The sequence below is a fragment of the Dromiciops gliroides genome, chromosome 2 (assembly GCF_019393635.1).
Source record: "Dromiciops gliroides isolate mDroGli1 chromosome 2, mDroGli1.pri, whole genome shotgun sequence".
NCBI classification, from domain to species: domain Eukaryota; kingdom Metazoa; phylum Chordata; class Mammalia; order Microbiotheria; family Microbiotheriidae; genus Dromiciops; species Dromiciops gliroides.
Genome location: NC_057862.1, coordinates 662,324,369 through 662,348,712, shown reverse-complemented (window position 1 = coordinate 662,348,712; position 24,344 = coordinate 662,324,369). Strand labels below are relative to the sequence as shown.

General features: G+C 41.0%; 1 gene segment (V, D, J or C); it reads right to left on the bottom strand.

Annotated features, from left to right (window-relative positions):
• Positions 1 to 14,379: 14,379 nt before the first annotated feature.
• On the bottom strand, positions 14,380 to 15,155 carry LOC122739568. The segment is given in 2 exon segments: positions 14,380 to 14,711; positions 15,031 to 15,155. Coding segments are annotated over 2 exon segments (381 nt in total).
• Positions 15,156 to 24,344: the final 9,189 nt, after the last annotated feature.

Here is a 24,344-nt window from a genome sequence, read left to right as displayed (position 1 = left end):
GTGGAGAGGTTCTTTTTCTTTTGGTTCCTGATCTTGCCATGGTGGGTAGGATGATGGGGTCTCTTAGACATAGTTAGATTTCTACCTTTCTCTCTGATACTAATGCTTTTTTTTTGTGGGGCCATGGGGGTAAGTGACTTGCCCAGGGTCACACAGCTAGTAAGTGTCAAGTGTCTGAGGCCAGATTTGAACTCAAGTACTCCTGAATCCACTGTGCCACATAGCTGCCCCGATCCTAATGCTCTTTAATAAATACTTAAACACTTAAATGCTCTTGCTAAAGCTTATAATTTATTGGCAACCACCTTACATTTTAGGTAGCATAGCTAGAATTTAGCCCTTTACACCGAATAGCTAACATCATCATTTTCAAATTGCTGTAACTTTTCAGACTTAGGTCTCTCCCTCCACTCTCTTCTTGACTCTATAATATTGTCATCTTCTCTTTTGTTCGGGGAGTTGAAGTCAGGCTTCACCAAGCCATACCTCCATGACTGTCTGATTAAGGAACATACCATAAACCTGTACCTCCCCAGGAATTGAAGTCTAGGCTTCTCCCAACCATGCCTCTGTGTGCCAAATAATAAAACACTTTTACTTAAATTTTAATTGGCTTGTGTGGGTGAGAAATTCTTTGAAAGAGGAATGTTTTCAAGAACCCATTGTGAGATTAAAATTGGATATTAGATCATAAATCTCCCCTACTTAACTTTTCCCTTAATTTATCTCCCAGACTAGTAAATGGAAGAAGCTTCTGGTTTTCTAGATAGAGCCTTTATTATATGGTAGTCACAAGGTGATGTTGATTAGAAGGATAGGAAAATAGAAATAGAATACAAATCGTCTTAAATCTAGGCTTAGTCTATATTCTGTATAAAACTCACCAAAACCGAAGGCCACTTTTGGGGAGAGAGACCGAGTCAAGCGCCTGCTGTTAACCGAGAGCCAGGCCAAGTCAAACTCCAGTCCGAGTCTGTCTATATAGCGCAGCCAGGAGACCAGCGGAGCAAAAAAAAAAAAAAAAGCCTCACTTCCGTTCTCTCCTTGCCTTTTCAGCTCGCACCCCGGAAGTCGAGTGCACAGCAGGCAGTCTGACATGCGCAGCAGGCGCACTGGCGTGCGTAGCTCATGCCATTGGTCTCCTCCCAGAAAAGGTGGTCCTTAAAGAAAAACTGGCGTCTTTCAATTATCCTAACCGACTGTTAAAAAAACTTTCATATTTTTTTACTACATTTCCCCCCTTTGCTTCCTCAAGAAACATAATGTTTCCTTGATGGAACAGTAAAAAGCATATAATAACTATTGCTAACTAATAAAATGTGAACAACAATATAGAAAAGGAAGAGAGGAAAGTTTTGTCCAGAGGGGCGATTTTTTTTTTTTTCATGAACCGACGCTTTGACATTACTCTTGCAAAGGGAGAGCCTCTGCAGAGGGTACATGTTACAGATGATGTATATTATAACAGAAAGGAGATAGTAAAAGCTAATAAAACAAAACAGTTCATATAGAGTCTCTGATTTCTCTTGTCTTCTTGAAGTGGTAAGATGTCATCAGGAGGAAACTGGATTCTGGTCTCTGGACTCTGGTCTGGAAAGCTGGATTATCTTATTTAACTGTTTGAATTGCTGTATTTTTTTTTTTACTAAACCTTAGCATAGCATTGTCAATGATCAAATTAATAAATTCCATTACATTTCCTCCTTTATATGGTTAGACTTGTAATAGAGGGTTGAGGTAGTTATGCAATGTGTAACACTTTTTACCACCATGTGTCTGGATGAAAGCCAAATTTAGTATGTGTTCATGACACCTGAAAAAGTTATGGAAAGGTTATCATACCATATCTCATGGTTCTGAGACAGCCAGTGATTGTGCTAGGCCACAGGTGAGTTCAACTGAGTGAGATAAAAAGATAAATAAGTTCAGTTAAATTAGGTTAAATTAGGAGGGAGAGAGGATGAATACTGGACTGTGCCTAGTAATTGTGCTCTACATAGTCACCATCATAAGCAAACCATGGACTTACGTATACCTGTCTCTCCTTTTGTTGCACATATATTCTTTCCAGGGCCTGCATCAGAGTTCACAGCAAGTTAGTCTCTGAAATGATAAGTTTCCATACTTCTGAAATCTCATTAATTTCACCAAAGACAGTATGATGGTAAAAATGTGTGTTATGCTGCGTAACTGAGAACATATTAGTGATATATACAATAATTCCAAACCATACCCAGAGTATAATGACATATAAATAATAAACGAATGTAAATAGCCGATTATATTAAACATTATTACATAATCTTCTTTTAGTAAGTAAACCACATCATCTTATACATGAATTCTCTAGTATAACAGTAGCAGATACTTAAAGTGGTGATTAATTCATCAAAAAAAAAATAAGACTTCAATTAGCAAGATTCAATATTCAATAGCATATACTTAAAATGCCTTTGAAAAGTCACTTAGTTTACAAAATCGGGTTTTTAAAGAAAAAGAAACAAAAGTAAAAAAAAAAAACAAAGCAAAACCAAAAACCAAAAATCAAAAGCAAAAGATTCACTAAGCACCCTTTTGTGCTCTTAAAGAACTTAAAGGTGTGGTGAATTCCAGGGCTTTTCAGTGCCTTTCAAAAGTCAAAACAAAACAAAAAACAAAAAGGATTAAAAAGAAATAGGTATAGGGTAGGGAAAGGGTGGGAGAAATTGAGGTGGGCCAGAAAACTAGGCCATGTGCTTCAGTGCTTTGCCTGTAGAAGGAAATGCTTGTTAAATTTTAAGGTATTTAAGCTGCTAGAGTTTGGGTTATGCCACATTGTTTTAACTGGTTCCCCAATTCTCTGCATGCCAAAGTGGCAGGGGTTTCTGAATTGTCATTGATCTTTCTAATGCTGTCATAATGTTCTTTATGGTAGAAAATGTGGAGTTCTCTAGCATCAGTTTTGTCTGTGCCACTGATTTTCAATAGAGGCTGATTTAATTGATGAACCACCACATTCAGCTGATGCTGCTTAGCAAATGCTACAATTGTATCATTTCCTCCCCACTTTCCAAATTTCTTTAGTTCGTCAACATATTCTTCAAAAGGGGAGTCATTTACTCTAAAAGACTCAAACTCTTGTCTATGGTTAATCATATAAGAAGCAGCTTCTTGTCTGTGTCTGAGATGATTTCTACAGTGACCTTCTAGCTGGTCTGCTAAAGCCCTAAAAAGGCAATTTCTGTCTCCTGATACTTTAGGAAGACTGAGTCCCAAAGCATTTAATTGATCAGTGGGATTATCAAATGGGAACTGCCTGTTTCCTCTGAACTCTCTTTGCTCTTTAACAGTTGCTATCGTTAGGGTTTTTAGCTTTTTAGCGTCTACCTCAGGTCTATCTGAAATCTCTTCACCTATGAATGGTGCAGGCTTTACATGAGAGCAATGAATCCATGAGTCTTTTTCACCAATTTTAATGGCAGTAGGAGTTGTCAATAATACCTGAAAAGGTCCTTCCCAGGCAGGTTGGGTTCCACTGGTTGTCTGAAAATTCTTTACATATATTTTATCTCCTGGGTTGAAGTTATGCAATGAAAAGTCTAATGGTCCTGCCTGGACCACAGCTCCTGCCTCATGGAGTTCATGTAGCCTGGTCTGTAATTCCTGTATATAGGAGGCAACAGAAGTATCACCTCCCACCAGTGATGTATAAACTGGGGAAAAAGTTTTAGCTTGGATGGGAGGGTGACCAAAAAGCATTTCATAAGGAGATATATGAAGTTCTCCCCTTGGTCTACTTCGTAGATAGAATAATGCCAATGGTAGAACATCAGGCCATTTCAAATGGGTTTCAGTACATAATTTGCCAATCATACTCTTAAGCTCTTTATTCATACATTCGACTTGGCCTGAACTTTGTGGATGGTAGGGTGTGTGGAATTTTGGAGTCACTCCCAAGAAAGGGTAGATTTGGGATAAAATTGAATCAGTGAAATGTGTGCCTTTGTCAGAATCAATGCGGGCTGGTGGTCCAAAACGAGGTACTATCTCTTTAAGAAGAATTTTGGCAACAAAAGCAGCTGTGGCTTGGGGGCTGGGAAAGGCCTCCACCCACCGAGTGAGCTGATCAACTATAACAAGGCAAAATTTATAATGTCCTGCTTTTGGCATAGTAATATAATCAATTTGTAAGTGCTCAAAAGGTGTATATGCTAGGGGACGCCCTCCATAAGCTTTGGTTTTAAAAGCATACTGATTATAAGACTGACATGTGGAACAGCCCAAGCAGATTCAAGATGCTGTATTAGTCACACCTGGTGCTATCCAGGTTCTCTTAATAGAGTCTACGATGCCTTGTGTACCAAAATGGCCTTTTCTGTGAATAGAGAGGCATACCTGGTGGTAGAATTTCCGGGGAAGAAATGGCTTACCTTCCGGAGACAACCAGATGTCATTGATCTGTTTCGCCTTAAATTTCTTTTTCCACTTTTTTACTTCAGAATCGTCATAGGTTAGGTTGGAAGGAATATCCTCAGAAAGTGAAAGGTTAAATATATGTTCAGGAGCTTCTAATGCAGCAAGCTTGGCTGCAGAATCGGCTCGTGCATTTCCCTTTGAAACAGGATCACTATTCCCTGTGTGGGCAGGGCAATGTACAACGGCTAGGGAAGAAGGCAGTTTCAGGGCATCTAAGAGGTCCTTGATAAGGTCCCCATTGGCAATAGCCTTGCCTGAGGATGTTAGGAAGCCTCGTTGACGCGAAATCATACCAATAAAGTGACATATGCCAAAGCCATATTTCGAGTCAGTAAAAATGGTGGCACTCTTATCTTTGGCTATATTACAGGCCTGTGTAAGAGCCACAAGTTCAGCAGCCTGTGCACTAAAATGGCAAGGCAGAGAAGCTGCCCAGAGGGTGTCATAATCAGAAACTACAGCAGCTCCAGTAAAACGGGTTCCCTCTCTCATAAATGAAGAACCATCTGTATAGAGGACAAGATCAGGATTTTCTAAAGGTGTATCAAAAAGATCATCACGGGGTTTTTCAGCCATATCAACTAAAGAAGCACAGTCATGCAACGGTTCCCCAGAGAATGGTAAGTTAGGGAGTAGTGTTGCTGGATTAAGAACTGTGCAGCGTTTTAAAGTGATATTCTCATTACCTAACAGGGTTATTTCATACTTAGCCAGCCTTTGATCTGAAAAGGCTTGTGTCCTGTGACGTAGTAAGAGAGCCTCCACTTCGTGAGGGCATTGCACAGTTAGAGGGTTACCTAGGACCAAATCAGAGGCTTTTTCTACCAAAAGGGCTGTGGCCGCCACTGCTCTAAGGCAAGGTGGCGCTCCAGCCGCTACAGGGTCCAGCTGAATTGAATAGTAGGCTATAGGGCATTGGTTAGGCCCCAGTGACTGAGTCAGAACTCCAGAAGCCACCCCCATTTGTTCATGCACAAAGAGAGTGAAAGGCTTACTATAATCTGGTAGTCCTAGGGCAGGTGCTGATAACAAGGCCCGTTTTAATTCTTTTATGGCTGAGAGATGCTGGGGATCCAACTGTAAAATGTCTGGAACAGAACTTTTTGTAAGAGCTATGAGAGGTTTAGTAATTTCACCAAAAGAGGGTATCCATTGTCTACAGTACCCAGCTGCTCCCAGAATGGCTCTCAACTGCCTCTTAGTAGTGGGGGCAGAGAGTTGTTGAATGGCCTGGACTCGCTTAGAAGAGACAGAGCGAGTTCCAGCAGCCAAAATAAATCCTAAATATTCTACCTGGGGCAAACACCATTGTACCTTTGTCTTGGAAACCTTGTGTCCTCTCTTGTGCAGCTCCAGCAGTAAGTGACGGCTATCTTCCTGACAAATTTCAGCATTAGGAGAGGCCAAAAGTAAGTCATCAACATATTGTACTAGTATGGAGCCCTTAAAGGTAATAGAGGCCAGATCCTGCTGTAAAATTTGGGAAAATAATGTGGGACTGTCTACAAATCCCTGTGGGAGTCTAGTCCAGGTCCACTGTCTATTTTTCCAGGTAAAAGCAAATAAATATTGGAAGTCCTCATGTACTGGTATGGAGAAAAAGGCAGAGCAAAGGTCTACCACTGTGAAACATGTAGATTCATAGGGAATCGATGAAATTATCGTAGCCGGGTTTGGAACTATGGAATGTCTAGGAATAACATAATTATTAATCGCTCTAAGATCTTGCACAAAACGATAAACAGGTTTACCATCTGGCCCAGGCTTGGGTTTTTTAACTGGCAAAATGGGAGTATTGCATGGAGAGTGATGACATGGAATAATAATACCCTGGCTTTTCAAAGCCTCAATTATAGGGGTGATCCCTTCTATTGCTTCCCTAGACAATGGATACTGTGGAATGGAGGGGGGTGGTCCGCCCTTAACTTTAAAGGTAACAGGCATGGCAGACTTAAGGAGCCCCACCTCATTAGGGGATGAGGCCCATAAAGACTCAGGAATGTCAGAGGGGATTTTGGATACCTCCCCTGCTGTTCCTTGAGCTTCTGTAAGTAAAATTGGTAATAAATGAACAGTATCCTCTGGCAATTGTAAGGAGACAGCCCCATCTGGAGCACAAGATATGGTTGCTCTAAGCTTGCAAAGGAGATCACGACCTAATAAATTTACAGGGGCATCAGGCATGAGTAAAAATGAATGTTCTACTGTTAAGGGCCCCATAGATACCATGCGAGGATTCAATTTTGCCACTCTCTGGCTCTTTCCTGAGACTCCCACTACATTCAAAAATCCTACAGGTCTACACCCAGCATCTGGTTTGCTTACTAATACTGATTTAGAGGCTCCTGTGTCTAGCAGACAATCATAATAAGTCTCCCCCACTTTTAAGGTGACATGTGGTTCATTACTCTGGGGAGGTGAATGGACTGGCACAAGTGCATTCAAAAAATCCGGATCTGGGAATATATGGCTTTCATTATCTATGTTCCATTCCTCCCCAAGACACCATCATTCCTGTGTCCTCTTCTGAGGGGGGTCTTGGTTACCATTATTCTGGTACTGCCTTTCTGTATTCCTCCAAAAAGATCTATTTCTATTTTGATTTCGCCTGTAATTAGAATTAGAATTTCTTCTCCAAGTCCTACATTCTCTCAATTCATGCCCCTCCTTACGACAGTAACAACACACCTTAGTGTCCTTGTTCCGGTGTCCACATGGCTGACTAGGAATCGCTGGTGCCAGAATGCTCTGTTTAGGGTGATCTGGATCTTCCTCACGTGAGTCAAAGACATAATTTGCAAGTTCCTTAATTCTATCTACTGAGAGATTTCTCCAGTCTGGACATTGTTTCAGAAAGTATCTGCGTATTTCTGGCAGTGAATTATAAACAAATGTGTTGAGAATGATACAGGAATCTCTTAAATCTACTGGATCCAATCTGGTGTACTGTCTAGCGGCCTCACAAAGTCTATCATAAAATCTGTTTGGTCTTTCATTAGCCTCCTGAGGTAGGCTTAAAAATTTCTGCCAGTTTTCCGGTTTTCTAGAGCAAGATTCCATTCCCTTCAGAAGTGTTTCTCTAGCATCTTTTAATCTTTGGAAATCCCTATCATCATTATAATTCCACTCTGGATCCTTTAGAGGCCATTCCACATCGGCCTTACCTTTCACAACAAGGGCATTTCCTGCTGAGATAATATCTGTAATCTCAGTTGGGGACAGTAAAGTTTCCAAAAGGCAAGTAACATCAGCCCAACTGGGTTGATATGCATTAAATATAGTCCTTAACTGTGAAATTACAGTGTTTGGATTTTTCTCAAAACTAGGGATGATTGATTTCCATGCGCTCAAGTCACTTGGTCTAAAGGGGCTATATTTTCTGACTTGAATTGGCACTCCCTTCTTACTATGTTCTATAGCTTCCTGCAGAGGGAGTAGTTTCTGCTGATCTGATTCTGAACTTGGATCATCTCTAGTAGAAACAGCCATTTTGAGGTCTCTCTCCATATGTGAGAGTTTCCCCCATATCATAACAATGATAATAACAAAAACAATGATAATAACAAAAACAAAAAAAAACAAAAAAAAATAAAATCCTTAGTCGTATGAACTATGGATGTGGTATTAAAAGGTATTTCAATTGCAGGCATAAAATTTCTACTTATATTAAACGTATTTTCCCAAAGATTCTCACGTATACTATTATACAAAAAACTTTTTGCTGCCTGAATGAGGAAAAAACCAATAATGTTATGAAGGACCATTGAGTAAACTATTCCTCTAAGTCGGGATGTTATGCTGTCCCAATACATTCCGATGAGAAAAATCAAAGGGATAGTAGAATATTCGAGCATCTTGCCCTTTAAACTGGGCTGGCTTTTCTGTTTAAAGCAAGACTTTTAGAGGCTTAAAGTCTTTAAGGGAGATTAGACAAAGGGAAAGTCCGTGGGGGGGGGTATTTGGAAAATCCACCGAATTAGCCGGCTTATGGCCAAACTAGGGAGGGTGGGAGGGTCCTTAAGGTCCCTTCGGGGTCGCCAAACTGTGAGATTTAAAATTGGATATTAGATCATAAATCTCCCCTACTTAACCCTTCCCTTAATTTATCTCCCAGACTAGTAAATGGAAGAAGCTTCTGGTTTTCTAGATAGAGCCTTTATTGTATATAAGGTGTTGTTGATTAGAAGGATAGGAAAATAGAAATACAGTACAAATCGTCTTAAATCTAGGCTTAGTCTATATTCCTTATAAAAACTCACCAAACCGAAAAAAGCCACCTTTGGAGTGCAGGAGACCGTCTGTGCCGCGCCGCCAGGAGTCCCGCCAAGCAGGCAAAAAAGGCCACTCTCGTTCTCTCCACCCCGGAAGTCAAAAAACCCGGCAGGCAGTCTGACATGCACAGCAGGCGGACTGTTCATCTCCTCCCCAAAAGGGTGGTCCTTGAAAAACTGGCGTCTTTCAGTTATCCTAACCGACTGTTAAAAACTTTCATATTTTACCACAATGCTTTGATTTTACCCTTCTAATACTACAAGGTTAATAGCTGCAAGACACTGAGAAGGGTGCATTTGATTCCTTCATTTCTAAAACTGTTCAGTAAGTAATCAAAAAGTTCCTAGGTGTGAAAAACATATTTAAAAATTTTCTGAGACATAGCACTGGGATGTTAAAAATGAAAAAAAAAACCACTTTATTCATATTCTCTTGAGAATGGGCTCAGCCCCTAGCGGGCAGAGCAACAACGTGCAGGCTGGAAGGGCTGTTTTTATAATGGTGATCTGGCCCCCAGGGTTACAGTCTTATATGTAGGCGCTGGCTAGTCCATCAAGGCAGCACCCTATCCCCCCCCCCCCGGCCCCCTATTGTTTAGTTCTTAGAGTGGGAGCATTTTCTGAGAAATTAACCCCAACCTGTGGACATCAACTTCTCAAGCACCTCTTTCTATTCTTCCCTCTCAGACACTTAAGTCCCCAGACAGTTTCAATTATAATGAGAAGGGGGCCCACTTTTTCCTCACACTAGGGAACACCTGAATTTTGTAATAGGCAGATTAATGAAGAGAATCCCCTGGGTCTAATTTTGAAAAAAAAATGGGGTTTTTACTGAAATGTTGGCCAAACTGCCATTTTGCTAGTTTCAGATGATTGAAGTATGTTGAAAAAGTATGAGGATGTTTGATTTTGTTTTAAGCAAGAAGGAGGAATGGATGGGTTAGGAAGCTGTTTGCTGACCAACATGGTCTGAAGTACTGCGATTAAGAGTTAAGAAAGTTGTGTCCTGTTTGCATTGATAGTGTGAACAAGAATATGAGAGTAAACAGTTGGAAACTTTAGAGAGAAAAGAAAAAAAGGGGCTTAAAAAAAGAGAAAAGGTTTGTGTGAGCCTAAAAGTAGTTGAGTGGGAGTTTAGTTGGTTATGGAATCTTGCAAATTATAAGTTAGGTAACTTTTTAATTGGTGTGTGTGTGTTAAATAGGAAAAAAAAAACCTGTACATCATATGAGATTCCTACCCATTTTTGTTATAGACTATGTTGATTGATTTTGGAGATAAAGGGGAAAACTGGTAAATTATTGTATGAAAAGAAGAAGAAAACCACAGAAAAAGATCATTTAGAGTCCCCTTAATTTGTAAATTTGTCAAAAAAGAGCTTGTGAAATTCCTAGATAAGGAATGAACTTACTCAGAATTTATACAGTCGATTATTATAGAGAAGTAATCTTTAATGATTGATCTTTGCACTATGTGTCCTAAAGTCCCCCTCCCCCCTTTCTACATGTCAGTTTCTTCTATGGGAGGGAGGAGAACCATCAATAAGCATCTAGTGCTTAAGATTTTGATCTCTCAAAATCTTTTGTAGTGGAATAGTTTAAAATCTGGAATTATTTGTAATGTGTAAAAGTTTCAAAGAAAGAGAGGGTTATTTAAAGTCTCTAACCATTGAACCACACTGCTTAAGAACAACCTTTTGCTTTGAATTACTTAATTCTGGTAAAACAGTCCATACCCTATCTACATTAAGACTTACAGGCCCACAAAAACCTGGGAAACCTGCTGGGGAAAACAGGAGATACACCTTAACTAGACTCCTTATCTGATAAGTTTCTAAGGTATGGGCAGAAGCCCTGACTATTTGGAGAAATGGAGTAAATTCTGAAGGAAATATGTATGTATGTGTATATACATATATATATGTGTGTGTGTGTGTATTCCTAATATTGTTTTAAGGTATTATGTTTCTAAATTTTCTTATAATGTATAAAATTAGTGAACGATTGTATCAGCTACAGAGAGAGTTGTTATGTGAAACCTCTTACTGGTAACCATGTATTTCTTATTGCAACTAGTCTCCCCTCCTTCTAGTTCATTGTCCGCTCAATTATCAAAGTGATTTTTCTAATATTGCAATCTGACCAGGGCACCCTTTCATTGTTATTGTTGTTGTTGTTGTTGTTGTTTTTGAGGCAATTGGGGTTAAGTGACTTGCCCAGGGTCACAAAGCTAGTAAGTGTCAAGTGTCTGAGGCTGGATTTGAACTCAGGTCCTCCTGACTCCTGGGCTGGTGCTCTATCTATTGTGCCACCTAGCTGCCCCAAGGGGCACCCTTCCAATTCTATAAACTTCAATAGCTCCACAACACCTCCAGTATCAAAGAGTAAATCCTCTATGTGTGACTCAAACTCTACAAAATCCAGTCTCTCTCCCTCCCTAGCATTCTCTCTCCACACTGACTGTACTAAGGCCATGTGGTTTACAATATTCAAACACTGGCTTTCTTGCCTTTCTTCCTCTTTCCCAATTCTGGGCACTGTCTCTGGCTCTCCCACATTGCACAAAACAATCTCTCTCCTCATCTATACCTCTTGGCGGCCTTGGCTTCTTCCAAGGCTCAGCTAAAACCTCACCATCTACAAGAAGCCTTTTCTAAGCCCTCTGCTGATTATGTCCAATTTCCCCTGAATATAGTTTGTCTTAACATAGATGTTTGCCTCTTTGCTCTTGAAATAGGCTGTAAACTCTTTGGGGAAAAGACACAAAAGTGCCATTGCTGGGTCAAAGGGTATGCACAAGCTTTATAATCCTTTGGGCATAATTCCAGATTGCTCTCCAGAATGGTTGGATCAGTTCACAGCTCCACCAACAATGCATTAGTGTTCCAATTTTTCCACAGCTTTTCCAACATTTATTATTTTCCTTTTTTGTCATTTTAGCCAATCTGACAGGTGTCAGGTGGTACCTCAGAGTTGTTTTAATTTGCATCTCTCTAATCAATAGTGATTTAGAGCATTTTTTCATATGGGAATAGATAGCTTTGATTTCTTCATCAGAAACCTGCCTGTTCATATCCTTTGACCATTTCTCAATTGGGGAATGACTTGTATTGTTATAAATTTGATTTAGTTCCCTACATATTTTAGAAAGGAGGCCTTTATCAGAAGTACTGGCCATAAAAATCGTTTCCCAGCCTTCTGCCTCCCTTCTAATTTTGGATACATTGCTTCTGTTTGCACAGAAACGTTTTAATTTAGTGTAATCAAAATCATCCATTTTGCATTTCATAATATTCTCTCTCTTTTGTTTGGTCATAAACTGTTCTCCTTTCCAAAGATCTGAAATGTAGACTATTCCTTCCTCTCCTAATTTACCTATGGTATCACCTCTTATGTCTAAATCATGTATCCATTTTGACCTTATTTTAGTACAAGGTGTAAGATGCTGGTCTGTGCCTAATTTCTGCCATACTATCTTTCAGTTTCCCCAGCAGTTTTTGTCAAATACTGAGTTCCTATCCCAGAAGCTGGAGTCTTTGGATTGATCAAACACTACATTACTAGTGTCTTTTCCCCAAAGAGACCATGGAAAGGGGAAAACGACCCACATGTACAAAAAATTGATAGCTGCTCTTTATGTGGTGGCAAGGAATTGGAAGTTGAGGGGGTGCCCATCAATTGGGGAATGGCTAGACAAGTTGTGGTATATGAATACAATGGAATACTATTGTGCTGTAAGAAATGATGAGCAGGAGGAGTTCAGAGAAACCTGGAGGGTCTTGCGTGGGCTGATGATGAGTGAGATGAGCAGAACCAGAAGAACATTGGACACAGTATCATCAACATTGAGTGTTGATCTACTGTGATGGACTATATTCTTCTCACCAATGCAATGGTATAGAAGAGTTCCAGGGAACTCATGATAGAAGAGGATCTCCAAATCCAGGGAAAAAAAGGAAAAGAACTGTGGAGTACAGATGCTGAATGAACCATACTATTTCTTTTGTTTTTGGTGCTGTTGTTTTTTCTATTTTGAGGTTTTTCCTCATTGCTCTGAGATTTCTTTTATAAAATGACTAATGCAGAAACATGTTTAATGTTATATATATGTATATATATAATGTTATATATATATGTATAATATATAAAACCTATTTCAGATTACCTGCTGTCTAGGGGAGGGAGGAGGGAGAAAAATCTGAAATTGGAAAGCTTGTATAAACAAATGTTAAGAACTATCTTTACATGTAACTGGAAAAAAATACTTTTATCAGAAAAAAGAAAAGAAATAGGCTGTGAACTCCTGGGGGCAGAAATTCTCATTCACTATTCTTTGTAACCCCAGCCCTGAGCACAGTGACTGATCTCTAGGAGTCCTTAATAAATTTTGATTAACTGACTGATGATCGACTGGCTGGCTACTATGATGAGAGTGACTATACCAGCAAGGCTGTTGTTTACCCCTCTGTAGAACAAGGTTCACTCTCAGCCCTGGCCTCAGGTTCAGTCCCATGAGAGCCAGGCTCCTCAGTAGAAGCATTGGACTCTTTCTTCAAGTCCCTGGTTCTTTACTCACATGCGCGCTCGTGTGTGTGCGCGCGCACACACACACACACACACACACACACACACACACCCAGAATCCGAGGTTAAGCCACTTAAAACTTAGGATGTACTCAAGTCTTGGGTCTTCCCAAAAGTGAAAATGCAAAACTAATCAAGGTCTCATGCCAATCAGGTCCAAAACAACTACTGCTTTCTTTCCTATCAGAGATGTCCTTAAAACAAAAGATTTCCAAGTATCCATGACAAGGAGAAGCAGTGACACATGCACTGGTCCCTCTCCTCAGATAATGGGATGAAACATCACAGCACAAAGCACTTTGCAGGAAGGGGAATTTGACGTTCTGCCTCAGCTCTGCCCTGTGCAAACGATTTCCTTCAGGTCCATTCTTCAGCCAAGTCTGACCAGGAGCTAGACTGGCCCTTGCACTTGGTGGTTATCTTCTCCAAGTGGGGAGTTACAGAACTCCCTGCTCCCACTCAGCGCTGTCTGATGGACCCAGTGTCTCTGGACCTGGATTCAAAAACACACATGCTCATGAGTTCAAATCTGACGTTAGTACATTTATTAGTGGGTCATGTCACTTACCACTATTTGCCTGTTTCCTCATCTGTAAAACCAGGTGGATAAGGAAAGGGCAAAACACTCGAGGATATTTGCTAAGGAAACCCAAATGTGGTCATGAAGTGTCAGATGCAAGTGAACCACAGAAACAAACATGGAAACAAACAAACAAATGATTGCTACAAAGAACTGGAGCAAAGGCCCCTCAACATGAACTTATGCTCCCAACAAGAGAAACACTTTATGTGGAAGCAAAGCTATCAAATGGACTTGAAATATTAGCATTTCCCCGATTTGTATTTTCCCCTATGCTTCTTAGGGGGCTGTGCTGCCCTCTTCTGCTGGGAGACATGGCATGTGATAGACAAGGCTTTGTGAGAAAGGAGGGGACCTATGGGGCCAGAAAGGGGAAGCCCTGGGAGATGTGAGTCTGCCCAGAGAGCAGGGGCTGCTCTGCCTGGGGACCAGAGAGGAAGCAGCTGCTGCTCTGAGCTGAATCCCCTGAGCAGCCTGGGGAGGTTTTTGTTCAGGCCTGAAGCACTGTGGCGGGCCAGTATTTACTCTGCCCACAGTAATAATCTCCAGCATCCTCAGGCTCCAAACTGCTGATGGTGAGAGTGAAATCTGTCCCAGACCCACTGCCACTGAAGCGGGCAGGGACTCCAGATGCCAGGCTGTTAGCATAGGAGATGAGGAGCCTGGGGGCTTGGCCTGGTTTCTGCTGGTACCAATTTAACCAGCTAGTACCACTACTAGTTGTTAAACTCTGACTGGCCTTGCAGCTGATGGTGACTCTCTCTCCTGGAGACCCAGACAAGGAGGCTGGAGACTGGGTCAGCACAATGGCTCCTCGGGAATCTAGGAAAGCAACAAAATTAGAGGAAGACAGAAATGTGTGAATGTACAAGTCAAAGTGTAGGAATAAGACAGTTCTGTGGAGACCCTGATATCCCAAAATACTGACAAGTACTTGTATTTCCTGTCAACATGGGACATAAACCACCTTTCCCACAGACCTCACAATATAATGTGTCCATGTTGCCTGTCCATGCTCCTCAGTGCCACCTGCCTGTGTTGTGTCTAAGCTTCCTCACCCACTACATCAAGGGGTTATCAAGTCTTTAATCCCTGAAAACCTGTGCTCTCCTCACCCCTTCCCTGCCCTGCTGGGTCTTACCCTGAGCCCAGAGCACCAGCAGCCAGAGGAGCTGCCATGGGGAGACCATCCTGGCCTTCAGACACCTGCAGAGAGAGCACTCAGAGCCCTGAGGGGGCAGCAAGGAGGGAGGAAGCTTTTCTACCCTGAGCAGGGCTCCCTGCAGGCCCCTGGGGCTCCATATGCAAAAGAGCCCCAGGTCTGCTCTGAGCCTCCTCTCAGGACCCTGTGAGTCACCCTGAGTCACCCTGGCTGAGCCTGACCCTGGGGGAGGGGCCTCCCTCCTCTCTGTCCTCAGTGTGTGACCTCAGGAGCAAAGGCAGGCTCCTGTTTAGTGTCTGACATGGGAAAGGTTGGAGCTGGTTGTGGATGAATGAGGGGGGGCTTCTCTGTGTGCCCCGGGACTAGATCCCCAATAACCAGGAGAGAGCTCCCAGCCCTGGGGAGGGGGCAGAGATGGCAGGAGCTCACAGCCTGTAGGCTCTGGAGGTGCCTCAACTGCATCTGCTCATGTACCTGCCCCCTCTCCTGCCCCCTGCTGGAGAAGGTGTGAATTCAAGGAGGCAGAGAGGGGGGTCTGGCTGATATTGGACAGAGCTTGGCCTGGACTCCTGGGAAGAACCTAATAGAGCCTCATTCGTGGGTTATTGGGTTTTGTCAGTCACTACATGAGATTAATATAGTTGTTTTGAGAATCCTTGTTGAAAAGGTTATATCTACTTCACCCCATTTTCCCATTCCAGGCATGCACTAAAGTTGAGGCCCCATACTATGATCCATCCCATATCCTGGCTATGACGATTTCTAGACATGTGGGGCTGGGCAAATCTATGCCCAATGTGAGGCTATGAAGGTGAGGGAGACTAGCTCAGAGACTGACACAAGGAGACTGGAGTCATTCATTTCTGGTTAATCCCTTCTGTCCTGGGGGATTGTAAGTGCCCCCAGTTGGATCTACTTGCCTCCAGTCTCCTCTCTCTCTAATCAATCAACAATCAATGAATACATGAAAAAGCACTTATGCTTTCTGATATTTTATTTTTTATACTTACATTTAAAAACAACTTCAATTCATTTTTAAAGAAATTTTGTTTTCTAGATTTAGTCATGTTGTGAAAGATAATATAGACAGAAAAAAGAAAAAAAGGAAGAATTAAAACATTTATCCTTCTGCATTTAGACACCATTAATTGAAACATCAATTATTAATCTATTAAGAAAATAGAATGTTAAATGCTGGGAAGAAAAATGGAAAAACAGATATAGTCCTGGCTCTAGAAGTCTCCATATTATAATGGATGATGCAAAATAATGATGATGAGGTAGACAATAATAAAATATGTACTACTACTACTCTTATTATATAGTTAGCAGTTATTGAATGCCATCAAGCTTGAAAAGGGCAAAAAAAAATGTCATTTTACCTTTCTAACTGCACTAAGAGGTAGGTGCTATTAGCTAGCAGCACTGATGGGGCATATTATTGCCATTTTATGGATGAGGAATCTGAGACAGTGAGAGATGAACAAACATGGTCAGGTTTTCACCACTAGTAAATGCCTGAGGCAGGATTTGGACTCAGGTCTTCATGAACCCAGACCCTGGCCTCTGTCCACCACACTACCCATTTGTCTGGGATCTATCATTAGGGGTATCAATTTATCCAAAAGTGATTTTATGGGATAACTTCTCAAAGAAACCGTTTCCCCATGTGACTTGGCATCTTCTCCACAGTTTACAGTCCCAGGGAGTCGTCTGCAACACTCGGAGGTGAAGTAGTTGGCCAGGAACTCAAGCAGCATGGTCAGAATCAGGACTTGGTCCTGGGCTTCTTGACTCTCAGGTCAACTTTCTGTCCATCATTCCATGTTGAGTCATGTAAATCACATATATTTATAATCATGGATAACTATATTTATGTCATCCATCTTTATCATCTATAGCATTCATATCTCTACCTACCTATACTGGGAGAGGAAATGAGGACATAGAAGAGGGAGGGCTGGGGATCCTTTAGCTTATTTTAGCCAATTTAGCCTGAACATGGCAGGTTTAGTTCAGTTTGGTTGGTCCAATAAAATGGAGTCTCAGGATATCTAGCCTATTGTCCAGTATACATTTGGTATTCAATAAATGCTTTTGAATTGCATGGAACTTATTGGAATCTTGCTGCAATCCTCCTTTTTATAACAGATGTTCTCACCAACAAAGCAATGTCTAAGTTTTTTCCATTGCCACCTTTATTCCCAGGATTGCTCAGCATACCAAAACTCCATGGCAACTAAATGCTGTGAATGTTCCTCTGAGCTTTTGCTAATAGGATTCACTCTTAGGTCATGCAGCACCAGGGGGCTCTCTGACCCTGGGCTCAGGGATTCCATCAGGCCATCAAAGGCTGCAGGAAACTCCAGCTGTGGGAGCAAGGAGCTGACTATTGTGTGACTAGGAGAACAGCAATAGTTCCCTCTACTGGTTACCTGGAGGAGGAACAGGAAGCATTCTTCATGGTCATCTTTTTCTTTTTCCCCAAGTTCCAGCAGCAGGAATTGTTAGAGCTAGACTAGGGAACTGAGAAATCAACTAGGAGGGGATTAAGGTCTAGCTATTCATTGTTACAGGGGACATGAGCTAACCAGAAAAAGTGAGCAAAGTAGTTCAGCAACAGCTCTCTCTCTCTCTCTCTCTCTCTCTCTCTGTCTCTCTCTCTCTCTCTCTCTCTCTCTCTCTCTGTCTCTCTCTCTCTCTCTCACACACACACACACACACACACACAGGGTATTCTTTTGAGCCCCATTAGATGGTGGAAGAAGCAAGGGCTCAAACAGACAACAAGGTTAGTAAATTTCAGGTGAGAATGGGATTAAAATTCAGGTTTTATTGGCTTCATGATCATTACTCTAGTATTCCTTTAGCCGATAAATATCAGAACTGAGTGGGATGGGAAGTACACCCACTGACCCCTGTAATAGAGACTCGAGGAGAAAGGAAGCCAAAGCATTGATTTTATTTCTTTCAAAAGAAAGGTGCACCACACTCACTGGGACAACCAGGAGGTGTGACACACCAGGATTAGGAAATCAAGCAGTTTTTATACTCTTTCCTCCCAAGCTTCACTGGCATCATATGGAATATGGAAAGATGAAATGCATCCAGGTAAAATTCAGTCATTTGTAGGGTACAGAAAACTGGTCATTTGGTTAACCATAAAATCACTTTTTCTATTATTCTGTCATTTTCAGTCATGTCCAACTCTTTTTGACCCTATTTGAGATTTTCTTGGCAAAGATTTTGGAGCTATTTGCCATTTCCTTCTCCAGTTCATTTCACAGAAGAGGAAGCTGAGATAAGAGAGTTAGTTGACTTGCCTAGGGTCACATAGCTAATAAGTGTCTGAGGCCAGATTTGAACTCAGGAATGTGAGTCTCCCTGACTTCAGGCCCAGTACTCTATCCACTCCACCATTTAGCTACCCAAATTTAACTACAAAATAACTAAAAAAGAAGTTAAGGGGGTGAATAGAATTTTAGAAAAATTAAATGTCATAGACCTAGAGAGAAAAGTGAGCAGGGATAGAAAAGAATATACCTTTTTTTCTCAGCAGTACAATGGCACAAAAACCCCACAGTAAAATGCAGAAAGGTAGAAATAGCAAATTCATCCATTTTGGCTCAAGATATAACAAAAAAAATATGTGTAATAAAGAGCCATGGAAAGATAGACCAAAAATTTACTTGAAACCAAATAATTTCATTCTAAAGAATGAATGGTACAAACAACAAATCACAGAAACAATAATTTCATCAAAGAGCATGACAATAATGAGACAGCATAGAAACCAAAATGGTTCTCAGGGGGCAATTTCATATCTCTAAATGCCTACATGAATAAAATAGAGAAAGAGGAAACAATGAAACTAAAAATGCTAGCAAAAGAACAAATTAAAATTCCCAAATAAATACTAAATTAGAAATTTTGAAAATCAAAGGACAGTATAATAAAATTGAAAGTAATAAAACTATATAATTAATAAAGAAAACTAGGAGCTAGTTTTATAAAACAACCAATAAATAGATAAATTTATTGTTAATCTGATTAAAAAAAGAAAGAAGAAAACCAAATTACCAGTATCAACAGTGAAAATGGTGAATTCACCACCAATGAAGAGGACATTAAAGAAATAATTAGAAATTATTTTGCTCAACTCTATGCCAGTAAATTCGACAATCTAAATGAAAAGGACGAATATTTGCAAATATATAATTTACTGAGATTAACAGAAGAAGAAATAAAATCCTTACATAAACCCATTTTAGAAAAAGAAATTGAACGAGTCACCAATGAACTCCTTAAGAAAAAAAGTCTCCAGGGCCAGATGAATTTATATATAAGTGAATTCTATCAAACATTTAAAGAACAATTAATTCCAATATTATACATATTTACAGTAATCACAGGTTGTTCAACCAACTCCAGATGGGGCTGTTTAGTGGTAAATATCTTGCAGCACTTAGAGGTCTAAATTTCAGTCTGAACTGTTTGTTTAATTCCATACCTATTGTGAATCATTGTTATTGTTTCCTTCAGTTACCCACCAAAGCAGGCATCTGCACTGGCTGTTGTCACACTGTTTCCAAGATCTTCAGCAATGTAACTTGTAATGATTGGAATGACGCCACCTGCTGGAGAGTTACTGTAGGAAACCATTGCCATGAGGAGAAGGCATCTGAGGGCAAGAAATTTCCCCTACCCTATCCCTTTAAACTCAAAAGTACTGCTAAGTACTGGCTGTTTTCTATTTAAATTTCAAAAGGACTTTTTCAACTCTCTAAGTACCCTGTTTCTGATTTTAGTCTGTGTAACCAGACAAATGGGGGAATAAGATCATGTTAATGCTTTGTTTTTGTGGATTTTCTATTTTTATTTTTATTTTTGTTAGAAGAGCAAGCAAGGTACTCACACAAGGGAATATAAATATCACCCCCTCTCCCAACCATGCCTTTTCAGAGAAACCTCTGAATCCTGCATTTTTTTCAAATTGTAAAGCTAAGAGTTTCTCTTCTTTTGCATGTCTGGAGGCAATGCCCCAACCACATCTAGAAGCAGTGGGGGAGGGGGAAACCAGGCCTGAGTTTGAAACCAAGCCTGATTCCTCCGTTGTGCACTAGATGGGAGATTTGGTCCTTCCCCCTCCTCTTGGGACCCCAACCCCTCCCCCTCCTCTGGTGCCAATTCCTACTCCTCCCATGGCCATGCCCTTTGATCCTCCTGCCTGGGAAGTCAAGCGATCTTTCTCAGGTCCTGATCTTGCCCATGCATACCTTTCTCTACCTGCATTTCCAGCTTCTACTCTGTTACAAGAGCAAACAGCTTTGACCCTACCCCAGCTAAGCTGTGATTCTGACTTGATCTGCTGTGGTTCTCCCAAACTATCCTTAGAAAACCCTTTAAATTCTAGATATGCTCATTTTGTTCATAATTTTGTTAATCTGTTTTTTACTTTAATTAGTAATCTTATACAGCATTTGTATTGTGAAAGGACCTACAGACAATGTAGAGGGGTTAAAGAAGACAAACTTAAGCTGAATAAAAATGACAATCATCATCATATTTCAAGAAGACATATTTTGCAGAAATGTAGAAGTAAGCAGCAAGGTATTAATATGAGTATTGGGGATTTTAGATATCAGAATCAAAAGTGTTCTAAATTCACTCAGAATAATAATGTCAGTTCAGAGGTTACATAAAGATATCTATGCTATTACATCTACATTTTGAAATTAATGGTATGGGTTTATTTTCATAGAGATTTTCATGCTTTTAAGATTGTGTTTTATACTTAGCTTAAAAAAGGGGAGAATATTTGTAAAAGCTTTTTATAGTCATGTGATCAAGTTTATATTTTGTAATACTCTGTTAAGTTCATATTCATTTAGATTTCCCTAGTGTGAATTTCATTGTCTTTCATTCTTCCATGTGTATTTTGTTGTATTTGTTTATCTCTATTTTAAAACAGTGCAAGATGGTTTTGATTTCATAATACAATGTTAATTCTGGGAGTACTGTGCTCCCATATTCTGAGTTTGTTTTTGTTATTTTTTCTTCTCAACTGATTATTTGATCGAACTCTATAAAGCATTTCTCTGGCAAACTGATTGCCATGGCAAGTGTAAATTGATTCTAGAAGTATTATTTTGATAAGCATATTCAAATAAAAGAGGGGAACATTTGTAAAAGTTTTCTTTTTTTTTTTTTAAAGTTTTCTTTAAGATTGTGTTGTGGGATTTTTTTTTTTGGTGAGGCAATTCGGGTTAAGTGTCTTGCCCAGGGTCACACAGCTGGTAAGTGTTAAGTGTCTGAGACCGAATTTGAACTCAGGTCCTCTTGACTCCAGGGGTGGTGCTCTTTTCACTGTGCCACCTAGCTGCCCCCAAGATTGTCTTGTGTTTTAACTTGTATTTAAATATGTTCTGATTTTTCACAAAAGTAATTGTATATTTAGTAAAAAAAAGTATTATTTGGAATTATCGCATAATTGTATATTATACTCTGAGTCAAGGTACATTCACGTATTTTGCGATCATTATTATCCTCAATTTTTAAATCCATATGAGACTTGGATTGTGGGAACTTATCATTTAAGACATTAATTGCCTTCATTAGGAGTTATCAGATAGCAGTTTGCCAAGATGCCATCTGATCACAAGAAGAATACATGCAAGAGCAGACATTGAACTTTCACATGAGGGGAGACATGCATGAATTCAAGGAATGGCCCGAAGGAATGGCTTTTGATGAACGTTGAGGTTGGTTTCTCTTGGTTTAATTTTTCCCCACAATATTGTACAGATGGCTGGAAGTTTTCATCCCAGCCATCTCATTCTACATCTAGCTTCTATGCCCCCTCCTATATGCCAGATGCCATGGACGTCTCAATTGCATGCATCTGATTAAGTCTGACTCAGTTTCCTCCAATATGTTCAGGGGCATGGATGTATATTCCATTTACCTATTTTAAGCCTGGAATACTGCATGAGCAAAATATATTGCTCAAGTGTGGGAATGCTCATATCCCATTATTTCTATGTTCTTTTTTGGTAATCCCCATAATTATCTCAGGGGTCATGATAAATACACTGTTGAATTTGGCCTTGATACCTGTTACCAATTATATTAGATTCTTGAATTTCTCATAATGGCATGAGGATAATTGGGCATATGATGCAAAAAGTGATGAAACAAAGATAAAAATTATTTTGAAAATTAATATCACATCAATTGGCTTTACACTGTTTCCAGGCTGCACTATCTCAAGCTTCAGAAGGTCCCATGTGGTATGATTTAAGGAGGATCAGGTTCTTCACTCACATGGCCTGTTCCCTGGACTGTAGATGACCCCAGACCAACTTGATAATCAACCAGCTTTGTGTGTTGTGGTTGTCAGCTCTGATGAGCCCGTGCCCCTTCCCAACCTGGGCCACTGCTACTCAAGCCTACCTCCTGGCTCCCAGCAGGGGTGAAAAACCCAAGTTCCACCTCAGCACCAGCAGAGACCCTTGTAATCTCCCCCCTGCCAAGAACTCAGCCCTCTTACCAGACTGTGAGCTTAGTTCCAGATGACACTGGCTCTGCAGCTGATTCAGAGACTCTGGGGGTCTCCTTCTCTGGTGGGGCCTTCCTGGGACTGAATCTGTGTGAGGTGACTGTGGGGTTGTGATCCACTCCTGCCTCATCACAGCAGCTCCCTCCTTCCAACCTTCTAAGCCGTCCTTGGTTGGAAGATGAATTCAGCACATGCTTCTGTGAATTTTGCTGCTCCCGGCATTGTCCTATGGCATTATTTGGACTTTTTTGGAGAGATTGTGTCATGAGTTCAAGAGCTCACTGCCTTTCCTCCACCCTCAGAGGCCCTTTTAGGGCTTTTTAATTAATAGGCTCTGTAGGAGAAGAAATACAACTGGAACCATTGGATATTGGGAATTTGGAAGACTGAGAGACAAATGTCTGTCCTCTAGGAGGAGCTTGGGCTTCCTATCTTTCTGCATTAAAGTTCAAAGTTCATATTTTGTCTTTGTGGGCCAGAATTCCCAGTGCTCACTGCCCAGGGCTCAGAGAACCACCAGCATGTATTTATTTTTTAAAAAGGGAGGGATGGGTAAAAGCCCAAATTGAGAGCTAATGATTATCTCCCCAGAGGGGATTAATTGCCTGGTGGTTGGATAGTGGGAGAATGGATGGCAAAAGAACTGAGGGGCACGTTTGGGTCCATGGATGCCAGTGAATAGTTGCACAGCCTGTGTATTAATATAGTAAGAGGGCCTTGGTATAACATAGGCATTATTAGCTGATTACCCAAGGTTAGATTCAAATGGAAAGACACTAGACTTTGAGGCTTCAAACATCCTGCCCTCCCAACATGCAATGACATTCTAATGTTTCTGTTTCCCTCCTCCCACACCTTGTGCCAATAACATCCTTTGAAGGAGAGGGAAGGATGAGCAGACTTATTGCTGAGGGGCTGAGATTTTAGAGGGAGATGAACAAGGGACACCTAAGGGATGGCAGGGATCCAGATCTTCCAGAAAACTCTATTCCCCCAATGAGGAGTGAAAGAGGAAACGGGGCCTATAGAGCCCTGCTACAGGCCTTGCCCTGCCCCCCAGTGTAGGAGTGAAGGAGAGCATTCCAAGGGCAGGGCAGCCCCTCCCTGGGATTCCTTCAGATCCTTCCCCTAAATGGGCCCAGATGAGCTGCATCTGAGCATCCCCCAGCTGGGCTCTGAGGGAGAGGGAGCAGGTGCTCAGGAAGGGGACCAGCTTCCCTGATGAGGCTGTTGGGGAATGAGGCTTGTGAACCTACAGAGAAAGAGGAGGTTGGGGGGAAGGTTGTCTTCCCTCTTCCTTCCTCCCTCTTGTAAGGGGCTAAAATTCTAGCTAGACTGCCTAAAAATCTGAGTGGTCGCCATATGTTAGAAGCTTTAGAAAGACTTTAGACTTTTAAGCATTTATTAAGGTGCCTTAGAATGTAGTGATCAGAGAGAAAGAGACCAAGATTCCTTCATCGACCTATCTCAGGGAGCCAGCATCTCAGCTCCACTCAAACTGAGGTGCCAGACAAAAGAGAGCTCCCTCACCCCGTCCTTCTCCCAGAAGCCTCCTCTCCAACAGGAAACAGGGCTCTCCACACACACAGCTCCAAGCTAATTGGATGGTAGCTCTGATTGACAAGTCTAACAGGTGGCTCTACAGATGCAAGTTCTGGGACGCTAGCTGGCCAGCTTCCAGACACTAAAGTTACATGTCTTCCAAAGGCAACCCCCCTGCCCGCAACATCCTTCC